The sequence below is a fragment of the Malania oleifera genome, chromosome 6 (genome assembly GCF_029873635.1).
Source record: "Malania oleifera isolate guangnan ecotype guangnan chromosome 6, ASM2987363v1, whole genome shotgun sequence".
NCBI lineage: Eukaryota > Viridiplantae > Streptophyta > Magnoliopsida > Santalales > Ximeniaceae > Malania > Malania oleifera.
The window spans coordinates 16,179,920-16,198,874 of NC_080422.1; the positions used below are offsets into that span (position 1 = coordinate 16,179,920).

Sequence of the window (18,955 nt, forward strand, 5' to 3'; positions counted from 1 at the left end):
GAGACAGAAAACAACAACATAAACAAGCATGTTGTTATAACCCTTTTTTTTCCTACATCAACAAAAACAGGCGGAAGCAATAAGGAGGCCATTAATTTTTCAACATCATATCAGTGTTATAGAATGTAATAAGTTAATAGAAGAGCTAGAAAGGCATCTTTTTCTTCTTGTATGTTATCTCTGCTACTTTCTCATGCCAATATATGTGGCTTGAAAGTTATTTTGATATTATAGAACTGTACTTAGATATGGCTAGATAAATAAATAAATGAGTAAATTATTAAGTGGAATTAATTTGGTATTACGTTATATGATTTAGAAGCATTATCAATGTTTAGATTTGAAATGAATGATAATACATGAATTTTTCTTAATAATCAATGGTTAAAAAAACCAAAGAGTGAGGGATTCCCCACCAAAACCTAGAAGATTCCACATACCAATCCTGTTAAAAAAATTGTTGAAAACTATATGGTGGATAACTTGATATGCTCCAATGCTGCATTAGCATGCTATGCATGTAGCATGGATGTTGCTGTAAAAGAGCTGTTTCCATTGATATTTGTTGTGTAGTATTCAACAGGGGAGCCATTCAATTCTTGAAAAAGCTAGTAGCTGACAACCATATCTGTTCTGGTGGTGGATAAATTAATTATTATTCTCATATTTGAAAATAATTGATATGTAGGCATTGTCATAAGTATGGAGCTAACATTCAACTTGACTCAAATAAAATAAAACTATAGATTTTGCATAAAAGATACTGCTGGGGAGATAGAGGATTGGTCTGTGCACACACACATGCATGTCGAGAGAGATTACATGCCCTGGGAGTTGTATACGCAAGAAGCCCACTATACTTACATAAATCTCTTTTTTGTGCTTCATTTTTGTTTCTTCGCTAAATTTGAGCAAAAAGTGAATGTCATTTTGCATTGTGGATTGTATATATTCCATTATGCAGATGTGTTTGTCTGGTTATATACTTTTCATAGGATCAATCTAGTTGTCTTTAATGGGGAATATATTCATTGTCTTTGGTCATACACTCATGAAGTATCACATAACTTAATTTGCACACATTTTGACTATTTTTCATCAATTGGTTCATTTATTGCTGAAATTTTAATGTGCCTGGTTTTATTATGTTGTTCAGTTTATTGCAACTTTGTTAAAAATTTAGCGATGAATCTGTGTATCCAAACTTATTTTTAAGGGGAAAGGATATAAAAATAAGTGGTATATGATACTCTTCATGTCTGGGATCTTTTTGTGCATAGGGATTATCCAAAGTTAAGAATGGATTTTGGTGAAGCTATGAGCATACAAATTTGAAGCTTTTGAGATCTAGTAATTTCCATGCTTTTCAAAACAATATGCACGTGCAAATTAGAACATATAAATATACCAGACCGTATCTTCAAAACCTTCAAACTTTAATTAATCATTGTTTTGATGTTGATAACTTGTGTATCAAGTGGTTGAACTTTTTTAAGAAAATATAATTTTTGTTTGATACATGCGTGCATGTGGAAAACAGTCTACAAAAAGCACCCAAAAAACAGGGGCAGCAAAGCGGAAGAGGATTTATAATAGAAACAGAAAAAATAGAGGAACATAATTGAGTAACAATAGAAGTGCCTAAATCCACAGGAAGATCATCTGTAACAGAATTGATTTGGGTAGCAAAATTTTCAAGCTGCTTTTATCACAGGTTCAACCTTCAAATGAGACTTGCACCATGATCATCAATCTCAACACATGCAAACCACCACTATGTCCCACAACCACAGCCACAACCACAGAATCAATGCATTGTAATCCATCATCAATAAATCCTCCACAACATCAATCAACTGTACCAAAAATTAATATCAAAATGCCAAAAATTAACAGCGAGAGTTTATTAACAAAAAATGCAAAGAGATTGAGGGAAGAAGAAGAATTAAAGAGAGAAAACTGAGCATACCTCAATGGCCCTACCACACTCGGCTAATCTTCATAAAAATTCCAATCCACGGATTCAATCTCCACCTCTGTTGCCATTGTCACTTGCAAGGGGGAGAGAGAGTGAACAAGGGACATTGGGAAACTTATGGAATGAAAGAAAACAATTGAGAATTGAACACCCTAAAAAACCCATCTCAATTAATTATTTATCCTAGTATAAGGAAGGCAGAGTGGTAGTTAAAAGATACACATAACTTGGGATTTAATTGGGACTTCATGCATTTTTATATTAATATGACTCACCAAAAACAAAAGTTGCATGCTAATTTTAAGAAATGCGAATTTTTTTTGGGAGAAAAAACATTTTTGCCTTCCATGAAATAGCTTCCTAGTGAGTTTGAGATTTCAAATATTTCTTTTCAGCTCACCTTTTCTGTGAACAGCAGTAATTTAGAAATTGTTATTGAATATGATTGTACGGGCAACAGGCTTCCTGTTTTGGCGGGTGCGGGTGCTTTAGGTGCGGGTGCTTTAGGCGCGGGTGCTTTAGGCGCAGGTGCTCTAGGTGCGGGTGCTCTAGGTGCAGGTGCTCTAGGTGCAACGTATTGTTCACCCTATATTGCTGTTGATGGTGCTTATCATGCTCGATCATCAGGGCAGACATCTTCTGCGGGTGCCACCAGGTTAGTAGCATGTTTGCCAGTAGTTTGGTAATTTGGTTTTACTACTATGATATTGTTATTATTGTGACTTTTTTTCCCCCTATTTTTCGTGGGGTCTGTGGTGCCCTGATAATAATTTACTCCTCTGCTTGCATGACTTTTAAGTTTTGTGTTAATTCAATGGTCAATTCTTTGGTCACATGCTTCAACATGTTTTCTCAAATCACTTCAGTTATAGTCACCCGTTCTTTCCATCTGATTGGGGCTCATTTTGAGTATTCAAACTCTTAAAAACATGTCTGATTCAAGTTGATGTCTGATTAGGGAAGGTTTGTTTTCTTTTTCATTTTTATGTTGTTTGAATGGTAAAAATTTTGTATTCTTTTGCAGCAAGGAAAATACAAGCAGCAAACCCAACAATGAATGGAAGTCTTCACAGCGACCTGGTAAGACGTGAGCTAAATTTTTAATTTTTAATTTTAATTTATTTTTTATTTTTTATTTTTTTAATTATATTCTTTATTATATTTTTTTTGCTTTTGCACTTCGCTTTAGTTCCTCACCATCAGTACAATAAAAACTAACTCATATTTTCCTCAGAGCTTATGAGTGATGAATTTGGGCAACGGCAGAATAAGCCTCGCAGGCAAGTATAAAATTTGTCTTAGGAACTGAAAGTAAAGCATGTCACAGATTATTCATAACTCCCTCCTTCTTTGGCATATTTTTCTCAATGACTTAATTTTTCATTTCCATGCAGATATTCTGAGATGAATTTTGGGCAGTGATGTAGTAAAATTGAGCCTATTCAAATAAGCAAATGGAGGTCAATTCTGTCCCGTTTGAACTTGTGTTATAATGAAATTTCAGATTTCTGAGTTTTTGTTTTTTTTTTTGCTACAGGCCTTCTTCCAGGCCCTTTGTGATCTCCAGTTTTTGTTCTGGAGCACTTTGGGCTGCATCTTTTTCCCAGATTCTTTGGTAACCACTCTTGCTTTTAGCTTTGGTTAATATTTTTCTTGTATGTTTCACATTTTTAATATCTTAATGATGAAGTTGTCAGAATCATGTTAATTGAACCATGAAATATTTGAAATTGTTTTTGACCTAAAGCCTTGATATATGAATTAAGGAAGTGTACATCAAAGTTCTGCTTTGAATCTAGTTTCCATTTTTATACACTGGTAGCTGTTGCAAAAATTCCCCCTGGTTCCTCTTATGTTTTAATTTCTTTTGTAAGTTATGTGTTTTTGGCTAGAACTTGTTGTCCATGTATTTTGCCCTACACAATTTTAGTTGTCATGGAGAAGCATGCTTTTGGAACATGTGCATCGTTGATTATGTGTGCCTATATGTAATATATTCAAGCATCCATCAGAAATTTATGTGCTATATTTGCATGTACATGTGCTAGAGAGAGGTTAATTCTTGAGATGTATTAGCCACTTTATTTTGGGTGTGTTTTTGAAGAATTTATGAAATTCAGGAGCATCTTCAAAAATGACTTGCTGTTAGAGTGTTTTCAGAATTTTGGGAATAGTTTGGGGTGCTTTTGTCGTGCTTCTGAGCTTTGTGAGTTAAAAAATTTATTTGCATATATATATGATAAGGTTATGTTATTATACTAGTGCACATATGGCTGTAACTTAACAATTTAGTAAAGAACGAATACAAAAAAGGACCAAGTTTAGCAATGTTATGACTTAGCTCTTGACCATCTTCATTGCATTACTTTTTCCAGGTATTTGAAAACCACCAAGTCATTAGGTTTTTTGGTTTATATTTTTCAGGGGGTAGGGCCATAGGGGTGTGTGTGGGTGTGGGTGTAGAGGTAAACACTGTTTAGCTGAACTAGTGGGAAGTAAACCAAATGCTAGGGCTATGAGCCAGTGAATTTTATTAAAATAATGGTTGTGTTGGATAAAAATATTGATGCTATATGGAATTTAAAATACTTGTCCACAGTTTATAATTAGGATTTTACATGATCTTTTAGAATTTTGAGATTTTTATTTGAACTCTTATATTTTTGTATGTAGAAATTTGTGCAAGTGTTTCAATAAACATTTTGGTCCTGTTTTGAGCAATGTTTTGTAAGGCAAAAGTGCAAGGCAAGGTGTTTTAACCCTCAAAAGGCAAGGCAAAGCCTTAAAGCTTTCGGGCAAATGCCTTTTGAAAATTTTATTTCTAGATAAAAATATGTAAATAAATTACATATATTTTAAAAATAAAAAACCTTAGAAATCACTGATATAACGTTAAAAAAAAAAAATTAAATATACTTGGAAAACTGCTTGTTGGCCATTCAAAAATTACTAACCCGAGTTCATGACATAAATCATGATGAGATCACTATAATATTACAAAGTTCAAATTATTTCCATGATCTAATAAACGACTCTTTTTATTTGGAAAGATTGAGGTCCAAGAGTTTTAGAAATCAACTCATATTATGACATTCCTTTCACATAAGCATGTGGTTCAAATTTTCTAACCAAACACTCAAAATGCATAAGCCTCAACTTAAAAGGCATAAAAGGCACGCCTTTTGAACAAATGTGTAAGACTCAGGCGTGTAATGTGTTAGCCTTTTTGGAATTTGGTAGTTTAGTTTGAGCCTCAAGGCGTTTAAGGCATGCCTTGCCTTGAGGCAAGCCTCGATTGAGTCTTTAAAAACATTGGTTTTGGATGCTAGGATTTTTTAGCTGAAAGGTAAGCATCTTATTAAAGCCAAAGGAATATTGTACATAAAAACCTGATTACAGCTTTTTCTAATTTACATTTTGGGTGCTAGTTTATATCAATGAGTCCTAATATGTCTATACTAAGGCTCAAAGTATTTGTATGAGTGATAAAGTTGATAATGAATAAAAATGATGGAAGTATGTTTTTGTTGTAAATGAAATAAAGAGAGAATTATAGAAAAATTAAAGGAAAGAAATTTGAAGTTATAGAAATTCAACAGTCTAGTTCTTCAGGAACTAGATGTTGCTAATCATCTTTTTAGTCTCTATTTTGGTTGTAAAACATGTCCTTATATAGGCAAAGATTATATTGGCATCCCAAAGGTCAATTCCATAATGAACCATTATGTGGGCATACCAAAAGTTATAACCTATTCTCATGATAGTCATCCACATGTATAAAATACACGTTTTACAACACTTCCCCTTGGATGACTATGAATATGCCTCGTTAAAACCTTCACTAAGGAAAACCCTTTGGGACAAAACCTTAACGAAGGAAAAAGAGTACAGTATTTATACTTCCCCTAAAAAATACAATCAATTAAGAAATGTCCTTAAGTTGTCGCATTCCAATGTTATGTACATGCTTTTTGAAAATTGAAGTTGGTAATGCTTTTGTGAATAGATCTGTTGAGTTGTCACTTGAACGAATTTTGCAAATGTCAACATCTCATTTCTTTAGAAGTTCATGAGTGTAAAAGAATTTTGGTGAAATATGTTTAGTTCTATCACCTTTTATGTACCCACATTTGATTTGTGCGATACATGTTGTATTGTCCTCGTACAATATTGTTGGCTTGTCATTCTCCAGTGATAATCCACTTGTCCCTTTAATGTGTTGGATTATAGTTCTTAACCATACACATTCACGACTTGTTTCGTGAACTGCCAATATTTCTGAATGGTTTGAAGAGGTAGCAGTGATCGTTTGCTTTATAGATCGCCATGAGATAGCAGTATCACCACATGTAAAAATATAGTCTGTTTGTGATCAAGTTTTATGAGGATCAGAAAGATATCCAGCATCTATATATCCTTTTAACACAGACTTTACTCCCTTTGGATAAAACAAACCCATATCAGATGTGCCGTGGAGATAATGAAGAACATTTTTTACTCCATTCCAATGTCTCTGAGTTGGTGTAGAACTAAACCTTGCCAGCAAATTTACCGCAAAAGCTATATTTGGTCAAGTGCAATTTGGAAGATACAAGAGTGCTCCAATTGCACTAAGATAGGGTACTTCAGGACCAAGGATTTCTTCATCTTCTCGAGGACGAAAAAGATCCTTTTTCACATCAAGCGAACGAACAACCATCGGGTAACTTAATGGATAAAATTTATCCATATAAAATTGTTTCAAGATTTTTTCTACTTAAGATGATTGATGAATAAGAATTCCACTTGTTAAATGTTCAACTTGAAAACCAAGACAAAATTTTGTCTTCCCAAGATCCTTCATTTCAAATTCTTTCATTAAGTATTCAGCAGTTGTTGAGATCTCTTCTGGAGTTTCTACTATGTTTATGTCATCAACATAAACTGCAACTATAGCAAATCCAAAATTTATCTTCTTGATAAAAACACAAGGAAAGATAAGATTATTTTCATATCCAATTTTCAATAAATATTCACTTAGGCGATTGTACCACATTTGTCCAGATTGCTTCAGTCCATACAAGGATTTTGTAATTTAACAAAATACATTTGTCGTTGTTTTGGATTATATGCTTCAGGCATTTTAAATCCTTCAAGGATTTTCATATATATGTCATTATCCAATGAGCCATACAAGTTAGCTGTCACTACGTCCATGAGGCGAATGTCAAGTCCTTCAGAAATCGTTAAACTAATCAAAAATATGAAAGTATCTGCATCCATAACAGGGGAATAGGTCTTATTATAATCTATACCAGGCCTTTGTGAGAAACCTTGTGCTACAAGACGCGCCTTGTATCTCACAATTTCATTCATTTTATTTCTTTTACGTACAAAAACTCATTTATAGGTTTGACATTCTCAGGCATAGTAGTTAAAAAGCGTGCCTAGGCACAAGGCGCAGTGAGGCAAAGAGGCTTGCGCCTCTAGCTAGGTGGGGTGAGGCGACCTACAAGAGGCGACGCTAGGTGAGACGAGGAGCAGTGAGTCGCGCCTTGTGAAGTTTTAGTCATTTAAAGGAGAAAAATAGCCACAGCCAGACCTGTAGCCCTCATTTTACTCGAACGAACATAGCCCTAGCCCCTTTCGGCCCTTCGAAGCCCTTCGTGAATTCGTCTTGCACATTCGAACCAGCAGGAGCCTTTGTGATCCTTCGAACCAGTAGCGTGAGCTCGTCTGTGAGCCTTCGAACCAGCCGTAAGCTTTTGCGACTTCGTCTTCGAGCTTCGAACCAGGATCGTGAGTTCGTATTTTGAAGAAGCACAACCCTTTGCGACTTCGTTTCGAACCAGCCATAAGCTTTTGCGACTCCTTCTTTGAGCTTCGAACCAGGATCGTGAGTTCGTATTTTGAAGAAACACGACCCTTCGCGACTTCGTTTCGAACCAGCTGGAGCCCTCGCGAGTTCGTCTACCTACCTTCGAACCTTCGTAAGTCTTCTTCTTCTTCCTGCTGCCTGCTTGCTGCGTGCTGCGTGCTGCTGCCTCTTGTTACTGTTTTTTAATTTGTAATATTTAGTTTAATTAATGTAAGTTTATAAATTATAACTAATACATAATATTTATTCTTTTTTATAGAAATTTAGCTACTCTTTTTCTTCTTCTTCTTCTTCTTCTTCTTCTTCTTCTTCGTCTTCTTCTTTATATGTAATTACTAATTAAATATTTAGTTTAATTAATGTAAGTTTATAATTATAACTAATACATAATGTATTCTTTTTATTGAAATTTAGCTACTATTTTTTAATTTTTAATATATAGTTTAATTAATGTAAGTTTATAAATTATAACTAATACATAATATTTATTCTTTTTATTGAAATTTAGCTACTATTTTTTGATTTGTACACTTGTCTTTTGATGTTGAACTATGTTGAATTGTTGATGCTTTTGGGCTTCGTACTGGCAATTTTATTAAATTTTCAATTTTGTTATTGAATGTTTTGGCATTTTAAATTCTAATATTACTAGATATTCATATGTTCATATATCAATTACCCCAAATAGGCATTTTACACCATTTTAATAATTGTGCGCCTCACTTTCATGAGGCGTGAGGCGAATCATATATCAATTACCCCAAACAGACATTTTACACCATTTTAATAATTGTGCGCCTCACCTTCATGAGGCGTGCGCCCTCGCCTCGCGCCTCGGCTTCAAAGACCCTTCGTGCCTCGGCTCGCCTTGCGCCTCTGACTACTATGTTCTCAAGTGTTTGGACTACTGGTCCAAATATCTTACGTTTGGCTAATGAGTCTAGCTCAGCCTATATTGCTTCTTTCCATTTTGGCCAATCATTTTGATATTGACATTCTTCTACAGTTTGGGGTTTATGCTCATTATCAATAATAATTTTCGAAGCAATCGCATATGCAAACACATTGTCAACAACATCTTCATTTCTTTTTCGCATATTTCCAAATTTTAATGAGATCTCATAATTTTCTGGTATCGGAAACACTTTTGGTGTTGCTTCTGTGGAAATATGGGATTGTTGATCTATATTTTTTTTAACCTCTTCTTGAGTGTTAATGACCTCTTTTGGAGTGTCACTTTTATTCATTTCCTTTTTTCTTTCGAGGAACAGTATCCTTTGCACCAATTGGTCTACCACGCTTCTAGCGCATTTAGATTCATTAGATGCTATTCCCATTGGGTGTTCTTCAAGAACAATCAATCTAGCAGGAATATTTGCGGTCGGAACATGTGATTGAGTGATCCTTTTGGTGTTTGTAAAAACATCTGGCAATTGATTTGCAGCATTCTGCAAATGAATTATTCTTTCAACTTAAAGTTCACATTGATTTGTGAGTGTATCAAGATAAGACAAAGTTGGTGTGTTCCAACAAATTTCTTGTGTTTTTAATCCTTTACCTTTTCCTTCTCCTAATGATGGGAAAATTGATTCATCAAATTGACAATTTAGAAATCTTGCTCTAAAAAGATCACCTGTTAGTGGTTCAAGATATCAAATGATAGAAGGAGAATGAAAACCAACATAAATACCAAGCCGACGCTGTGGTTCCATCTTACTTAGTTGCGCAGGTGCAATAAGAACATATACTGTGCAACCAAAAATTCTAAGATGAGATATATTAGGTTGGTGGTTAAACACAAGTTGTGAAGGTGAAAACTTGTGATATGCAGTTGGTCTAATTCTAATCAAAGACGCAGCATGCACTATAGCATGACCCTAAGTAGATGTAGGAAGCTTTGTTCGCATAAGCATAGGTCTAGCAATAAATTGTAAACGCTTAATGAAGGATTCCGCTAAACCATTTTGTGTATGAACATGTACAATAGAATGTTCAACACTTATTCCTATTGACATGCAATAGTCATAAAATGCTTTTGAAGAAAATTCACCTGCATTATCTAAATGGACAGTCTAAATGGGATGATCAGGAAAACTTGATCTTAACTTTATTATTTGAGCAAGAAATTTAGCAAAAGCAACATTACGAGTTGAAAGTAGACAAACATGTGACCATCGAGTGGAAGCATCAATTAAAACCATGAAATATCGAAATGGTCCGCAAGATGGATGGATTGGGCCACAAATATCTCCTTGTATTCTTTGCAGAAAAGATGGAGACTCTAAAGGTAATTTAGATGGAGAATGTCTAACAAGTAGTTTTCCTTGAGCACAAGAAATACAAAAATAATCACCAGGTAAAAGAACTTTCCGATCCTTTAATAGATGTTCATGTGTATTTTCAATGATTCGTCGCATCATAGTTGAACCAGGATGACCAAGACGATCATGACAAAGTATAAAACTTCTAGCTCGGAGCACTTCCGGTGTATAAAATTTGATTCAACCATCATATATTTTTGTGAAATATAGGCCAGATGAAGAACTTGAAATTTTTTCCAATATGATCTTTTGGTTTGAAATTGTAGATGTAATTAAAAGATATTCCATATCTCCTTCATTTTTGGTTTCAACATGATATCCATTGCGACGTATATCTTTAAAATTTAGTAGATTTCTTCGGGATCTACTACAATACAACGCATCATCAATATACAATTTTGTCCCATTTGGAAACATAATATGAACTCTTCCAAAGCCCTCTATTACTTTTGCAGGCCCAGATATTGTATTAACATTAATTTTAGCTAATGTTAATTGCAAGAAATATTTTTTAACACGAATAATTGTGTGAGTTGTGCCACTGTCCACCAAATACATGTCATCCTCCATTTTATCAAGTTTATTTTGTATGATTTAGTAAATGAAAAATAAAATTTAAGAATTAAGAAAGATAACAAAATATTACCAAGCATATTATATGTAAAACTTTTAAAAATTATATAAATTATTTTTTTCAAAATAATATAAACACGAAGAATATTTAATAGTAGACATTTCTATCCCTAATCAAATGATCAATTTTGCCACTAGGATCCTCAAAAAAATCAGAAACATAAAAAACAACATTCAAAGGAGACTCATACATAGGATCAATGGGTCCAGACATTCACTTCAGCATTTTCTCCTTTTCCTTTTAACGATGCCTTGTAAAGATCAATTAGGTGTTTAGGAGTGCGACATATTCGAGACCAATGACATTTTGTTCCAAACCTATAGCAAATATTGTCATTGTTCTACACTTTGTTATTTTGTTCAGAACTTTCTTTATTCTTTGCCCATTTCCTTTTAAGTCTTTTTAGCACCTTTGCTTTCAAGCTTTGAAGGATGATCATCACGGGTTCAATAATTTTTCCTATCACGACCCCTTTTACCATCATGATCTCGTCCACGACCTTGAGAAAAAGCCACATTCACTTCAGGGAATGGTGTTGAGCCAGTTGGACGAGATTGATGATTTTTCAACAAAAGCTCATTATTTTGTTCAGCCACCAGTAAACAAAAAATTAGTTCAGAATATTTTGTAAATCTACACTCTCAATATTGCTGTTATAGGAACACATTCGAGGCATGAAAAGTCGAATATGTTTTTTCTAACATATCATCATCCGTAATTTTTTCTCCACATAACCTCAATTAAGAGCTAATTTTAAACAAGGCTGAATTATATTCACCTACAGTTTTAAAATTTTGCAGTTGCAAGTGTATCCAATCATATCGAGCTTTTGGAAGAATTATTGTTTTTTTGGTGTTCATATCTCTCCTTCAAGTTGTTCCAAAGGACTAATGGGTCATTAATAGTAAGGTACTCAATTTTCAATTCTTCGTGTAAATGGTGTCAAAGGAAAATCATTGCCTCTACGCGATCCTACAAGGATGTTTGATTTCTTTCTTCAATTGTACTATCAAGATTCATTGCATTAAGGTAAATCTCAACATCAAGTACCCATGGTAGATAATTTTTTCCAGAAATATCAAGGGCAACGAATTCAAGTTTTGTGAAGTTTGACATCATAAAGTCACTTTGAAAAACAAATAAAAATTCAAAGTTAGGTAAATATTAAAATGAAAATGTTATTTTCACATATATTTCAACATAAAAACATTTAAGGACACGTATTCAAGATAAGAGATATAGTTAACATATAAATATAGTTTGACAAAAAAAAAAAAAAAGTTATATAGATAACAAATGTTAAAAAAAAAAAAACAAGATTCTTACCTTAGAATAATACCAATGAAACTTAAAAGATTCTGCTATACCATTAGAGATTTGATTGTGCTGATAACGTATTGTAAATGAAATAAAGAGAAAATTATAGAAAAATTAAAGTAAAGAAATTTGGAGTGATGGAAATTCAGCAGTTTAGTTCTTCAGGAACTAGATGTTGCTAATCATCTTTTCTATCTCCATTTTGGTTGTAAAACATGTCCTTGTATAGACACAGATTATATTGGCATCCCAAAGGTCAATTTCATAATGAACCATTATATGGGCATACCAAAAGTTATAACCTATTCTCAAGATAGTCATCTACATGTATAATACATATGTTTTACAACAACTTCACTGATTTTCAACGTAATTGGAAATTTTTCCTTCGCTTTGGATAGGAAGGCGCCACAAAAGCTTTTGGATTTGATGAGCACTCCAAAAACTTCTGTTTTTTGAATGGATAATTGTATAGATTTATGAATTTTTAAATAAAAAAATTAATTTTTTAAAATGTCAATTTTTTTGTATTAAAAAATGTACTATATCTTAGAAGGGCGCAAGCCACGTATTTTTTCCGTGAGTTATTTTTTTAAAAATTTTAAAGATTATTCATTTGGGAAAAAGAACAAGTTGCAATTTCACACAAGCTAATTGTTCTCTTTGAAAAATAATATTCCCACTTTTAGACAGATGGAATAGTAGTAGCAACTCAAAAAAGAGATGCCTCCTAAGTTCTAATATCTTTATGCACTAAAAATATTTTTGATCCCAAAATGGTTTAAATTAAAAAGTTAAGATTAATATGTATTGTGAGTGTTTTCAAATCTCAAGAAAGTCGTACTTGTAAAGTATGCAAATCTGGCAGATAATTGTTTTGCTAGATTATCTAAATTTTCTTCTGACTATTTTAGAGCATCATTTAGTGATGTTACCTTTTAAATTAAGTTATATTGTTCATATTAAGGAACGGCCTTCAAATTCTTTTCAATACCTTTTAAGCAAAGGTGCAATTTCCCATTAATCAATTAATGAATTTGCAAAACTGCACTTTTTTGTCTAATATTTTATATTAGACAAACTTATTTGTTAAAATTTATTTATCATTGAATGTGTTCATGAAAGAGGGAGTACATGTTAAGAAACTGAGCCGGATGATGTGAGATGGGAACTGGGATATTGGATGGATAATTTTGACCCAATTTGGAGGTTGATTTAAAATAATATGGTCACAGGATTGTTAGTCCTAAATCTAAATGTGTTTAATTAATTGGCAGTCAGCCTTATGTATATGCGTGATTTATTTTTTGATTTCCTGTATCTTTAGAGCTTTATTTTTAATTTTCTTGTAATTTATGCTTTGTTATAAATAGGATGTGAAAGCGAAATTTTTGTAAATTTGAATTTGGAAGTTAATGTCTGTGAGACTTCCTCTTCTATAGCCCCCTCATCCTCTTCTCTCTTCCTCTTCTTCTTCCTTTCCTTCTATTTTTCCCTTGCAGTAAAACCTCACTGTTGCTCTGCTGCATCACCTCACAATCATGTCGAAATTATTTACGAGATCTGCTTTGAAGAAGGTCAATGATGAAGATAGTGATCTCGAGGTTGATGTGTGAAAGCAGTTGCCATGGACTGGGTCAAGAATGGCTTGCATAGACTAAAGTTGTTGAAAATGGCGGTCTGTAGAGCAATCTGATCTAGGAATAGAGAAGAATAAGAAGTAAGAAAGATAATATGGCTTTAGTAGGCCCTGGCACAGCCCGTAGCATTTGCAATTTGCCAATATTGTTGCAGTGATGACAATGTGGAGTCCTGCACTCATCTACAAAAATTTCATTTTTTTTGTTTAGATGCCTGTTATGCCATCTAATCATTTGTTGCCTTGTGTTAGTCTCTTCTTCTTCTTCTTCTTCTTCTTCTTCACGGATGGCAAAACTGTTCATGAAGTAAGTCATTTATGAAATATCAATGATGGGAAGCCAGTAGAGTGTTCTTCAAATGTCAATTGAATTTTTTGTCTTTTAGGAAAAATTCAGATGATTGTATTTTGACAAAAAAATTATTGAGAGCTGTAAGGTTAGATTCTTGCTTAATGTCATCTTTAAATGCAATATTGTCGAGGGAAAATGAATTTTTCCTTGAAAAGTTATTTGGAATTCTAAAGCTTCCCACAAAAGGTTGCGTTGTTTTCATGTTGGGAGAGGCTATTTGGGATAGCATTTTTACCATAGATAATTTGTTAAGAAAAAGGGGTTAAGTGTTGGTGAAGAGACGCTTCTTACATGAGAAATAAGAGTTGTTCAAGGTCATGTCCTCTGGGCATTGGGCGTGTTTTGGGCATGTTTAGTCCTAAGTTTGCGAGGTGCGGGACTGTGAGCTTGGCAAGTCTTGTTTGGAAGGAAAGCAAAAGAAAAGGCTTGGAGCTTCATTGTTCATGCAGTCATTTGGCTTTTATTGAGAGATGAGCAGGGACGGTCTTTATGAAGAATCACTGTTCCAAATCTTTAAAGGGGTCCCATTGCTTCATTTTTGGGAAAAGAGGCTCTTTTAGATCAATTTATTTGTTATTGTATAATATTGTGAAAGCTTGTATTTATGGTTCCTTTTGGTCTTTTCTTTTATTATTTTGGGAATGGAGGATTGCTTTGTTTTTTTTTTTAAAGCTATCTTGTGCCTTCTAATTCTTCGTTTGGCATCCTTCTCTAGCTACACTTTATACATATTTCTAATTTAAAAATATTGTTGTCGTATTTTGCTTTTTTTTTCCAGCTACTTGCCTATTTCTTTTCTTCCACATTTCTTCTATGAAATGCTAGTTTGGGTGTCTGTCCTAGGTTATGTTGGTTCACAGAATGTCTATTCCTAGGAATAGTGTAATAAGATGGGGATTTAATAAAAATTGTGTAGGAATATAAAAATTTAGAAAAAAAAAAAAATAGATTCTTCTGCAAAAGTTTGTTTTATTATTATTAAAAAAAAAAAATTCCATACCACATGGAATAGCTGAGGAATAGATATTCCGCTGGTAAAATCTGGGGATGCTTATTCCTTGTCTATTTTGTGTTATGGATTCATTAAAAAAAATTGCATCGTCCTTTATTTTATGGTGACGACACATCTCCTTTTGTAAGTTATTAAATCCTTCAACTGTTCTATACCTGGGAAATTGGGAATAGACATTCCATGAACCAAATATAACCTTAGTTTTTTCTTCTCTTCCACCCAATACTGTTCCTCCTTATTTTTCCTTCTATTTTCTAATTTCTTTCTTGAAAGTCATTGTAAGCTTGTAATCTTCTGAGGTCATGTCTGCCATTCTTTCCATATACTTTAGTAGGAAGTATCATTACATGCTGCAGGAGGAGGCATGGGAAGCAGGGTATGTATAACAGTCACATGGTAAAAGTTCGTAGGAAGAGTTTATGTAAAATACACAGCTAGCAAGAACATACTTGAAAACATAAAATACCAACTATTATGTAATGTTTTTAGGAAAAATCTCACAACTCCAATATATAAACAAATAAGCTAGTTTTTTCACATAACAATTCCTAGGGAGTTGTTCAGTTATTTTGTAATTTTATCTCTAGTTCTATACTTAGTCCAAAATAATTCCCTCTTAGGCAGATGATCTACCAATAGTACTTTGAAGTTTATATGAGGGGATTAAGGTTCTATCATAACAAGTGGGATTTTGTCATGATTAGAGTGGGATTATGTTGCGTTTGTGTAACTAGGCAACTAGCAAGAACATATATGAGAACATAAAATGCAAACTAACAGATAACATTTTAATAGTAACTCAAATGTGTAAACTAACATATTTTTGTATGGTAGCTTTTTCAGATAAAAATTCCCAGGAAGCTGTTAAATTACTCTATTACTTTATCTCTACTTAGTCCAACACAATACCGTAATTGACATGTGGCCTACCACTAGTATTTTGAGGTTCATAATGAGGGGATTGAGGTTCTACCATGACAAGTGGGCTTTTTCATGATTAGAGTGGGATTATGTTGTTATTAGCAAGAGATTCTTTTATGGTTTGGTGGAAGTGATATGGCTGCTAGATTGTTAATATATATAATGGGATCTGATGATATGGACTGCATTTCCTGTTGGGGAGAGCACTTGGAAAAACATGGATGGGTCCTTTGCTAGAGAAAACGGCCCCCCAGTAACACTATTGGAGTGTCTTGATTGCTTTGAGGAAAAGGCTATAACCTCTTTGAAGAAATATGAAAAAAAAAGAAGAGTAGGAGCTTATTATCCAAAAACCACATGGCAGCTGTAAAAAGAAGGATACTGTCAGAAAAATGGCTGGAATTTTCAGCAAACCATGACAAAGTTGAGTTTCTGACACAGGAGGCTGGTAGCAGCCAGGGGATTATGTGGATGAATTTGATTGCTTAGATTGTTGGAGGCTTGAATGACAGTTCAAAAGGGGCAATAGTTAAATATTTTATCTAAGAAATTAGAGGTGACATAATATGCTTATGGGAAACCAAAATTGACTCTATGGATAGGCTTATGATCAGCAGCCTATGGGTGCATACACACTGCAGAAAGGTCTATCTAGGAGCTGCTAGAAATGTGAGAGATCTTGTTTTGTGGAAGGGGAATGTTGTGGAAATGTTGGAACACAATTATTACCTTCTCCATGTCTTGCCTTATCAGGAAGTTGGAGGACAACTTCATGCGGATTTTCACCAGGGTTTATGGTCCAGTCAAAGGACACTATAGGCAGCTGCTGTGGAAGGTGCTTTGAGACCAAAGACAAATGGGGTGCCCCTTGTGTTATTGAGGACACTTCAACATGATCATATATCCACATGAAAGAAGTAGTGTAACTTCAGAAAGCATAAAACATGAAGGATTTGCTATATATTTTAAAAATATTTGCTGTCATTGACCTTTGTCTCCTTGGTGGCTCTTTCATTTGGTCTAATTCTCAAGATGTCCCCCCCTTTTTGAGGATTGCTGTGTTTTTAATCTAATAGGATGGAAAGAGCATTTGCTAAGGTGTCTGAGAAGCTTCTCCCAAGGCCTATCTCAGACCACCTCCCCATCTTTTTGGGTAGAGGGGAAATTAAGAGGGGTCCAACTCCCTTTCAACTTGAAAACACGTGGCTAAAGCGTAAGGGTTTTTTGGCAACCTAACTGCGGTGATCTTTGCTACATTTTGAAGGGCAAGGAAGTTGTTTGGCTGCTTCAGAACTGAAGAAAATTGAAACACATTCAGGAATATTCATTTGAAAAAGAACTACTTGCTTGAGGCAAAAAATATGCCTGCGGTAATTATTATGGTAGGAACAACTTGGCAACAGAAATCTAGGGCCTCGCTCAAGAGGAGGGGTTTGGAAGACCAGATTTTCCACCAAACTGCAAATGCCTGTAGAAAGTTCAACACATTGAGCATAGTTGATATTAAGGGGGAGACTGGACATGGAAGAGGACAATTAGAAGGGTATTAGTCATTTCTATAGAAACCCCTATTCAGAAAATGAGAATTGGAGACCAAGATTTTGATGACATCAGTTTAGCACTTTTTTAAGGCCCTGTTCACTTGTCAAAAACAGTTTTATTTTTCACTTCCAATTCTCTATCTAAATAATAACAAAAATGCCACTTTTTTGTTCTACTTCTCCAAATTTGTGTAGAGAAGTTGGAAAACATCTTTTTAATGTTTTCTACATTTTCTACATAACTCTTAGAGAACTAGGAAATGGAAACTGTTTTCTGCCCTTATTGTTTTCCAGTTTTTTATCTGTATCTTGGAAATCTGGAAACAAAGCAGCATTGTAATTCTTTGAAAAGCTGAAAATTGAAAATTAGAACTGTTCTTCACAACTGAACAGGCCGTAAAATATTCCTCTCCAATGCAGTTTGCCTGCCACTACTTCTGAGGGGGCGTGCCACTAGGCTGCATAGGTTTTCTCATTGAGCTAGGGGCAACTAATTTATAGCAGTGTTTCTTGTGGATTATGGGAACTAGTTTCTGTTAAAATGGAACTGCTTATTTATATTAAATTATTGATTTTGTTGTTTTTTGCATTTTAATTGTCAACTGTCAAATTTTAAGTTATCGGTCTTGTACTGATCTCTCTCTCTCTCTCTCTCTCTCTCTGTGTTCTTGCAGCTATATATGATGAACACCTGCTCATGCTGTGGTAAATTTAAGAACACCGTTGCAGCTTGACGGGTGGTAGTTCTTTGTTTAATTGTGAGGTATGAATCTTGCATCATAAGTTCACAAATCCTGTCTTAGCAATTGATGAGTTTGACAGAGTTGTGACCTTTTGTTATATTGACATCAGGTTTTCATGTGGCTTGGTTTTCAGTGAAGCTTGTGAGAAGTGTGACGGGCTTCTAGAATTACATGTGAAAATTATGGACAGGAACGAAGCTATATTGTGCAGCAGCTGTTTGCTTAGCGGAGTAAAAAAACTTCTATTTCCCCAGTAGGCATCTCTCTTGGTGTTTTTTCATTCATTTTTGGCTGCCCTAGTGGCTTTTCAGGGTCCTTTATGAATGGGGTTTTATTTGCTTTAGATTTTCCCTCATTGCTAAAGATGTCGCAGGGTAGTGGTGCTGTAGTCATCGTGTTAATTGGTATTTGGTATATACCGAGTGGGCTTTAGTGGTTGTTCTAGTGACCTTGTGTTTAGGCTTGCTGCTATTTTTCTTTTCCTGCTTTGTGTTGGCTGTGGCTGGCAGAGGACTGCTTGATTTGTGTTATTTGAAATTATATCATGTATAAATGTTGTGTCAGCTTCTCATGTTTCAGAATCAAACTTATCAGTATTTCTACAATTATGACAATAAATAAAGCTACTTTGATTTACCTG

General features: G+C 34.2%; 1 protein-coding gene across 4 annotated transcripts in view; it reads left to right on the top strand.

Annotated features, from left to right (window-relative positions):
• LOC131157589 (protein MLN51 homolog) overlaps positions 1 to 18,951 on the top strand; it is a 37,454-nt gene extending 18,503 nt beyond the window's left edge. Inside the window, exons 6-12 of one of the 4 annotated variants that reach the window (XR_009137294.1) lie at positions 2,439 to 2,633; positions 3,003 to 3,058; positions 3,213 to 3,258; positions 3,373 to 3,438; positions 3,516 to 3,593; positions 18,247 to 18,335; positions 18,425 to 18,951. Coding sequence is in view for 1 of the 4 variants with exons in the window: in XM_058111862.1 (XP_057967845.1) it covers positions 2,439 to 2,633; positions 3,003 to 3,058; positions 3,213 to 3,258; positions 3,373 to 3,400 (325 nt within the window). In the remaining 3 variants the exon portion in view is untranslated. Of the gene's footprint in view, positions 1 to 2,438; positions 2,634 to 3,002; positions 3,059 to 3,212; positions 3,259 to 3,372; positions 3,439 to 3,515; positions 3,777 to 11,590; positions 11,700 to 18,246; positions 18,336 to 18,424 lie in introns of those variants that run through there. The other 3 variants (XR_009137295.1, XR_009137296.1, XM_058111862.1) reach the window with 3 other exon arrangements.
• Positions 18,952 to 18,955: the final 4 nt, after the last annotated feature.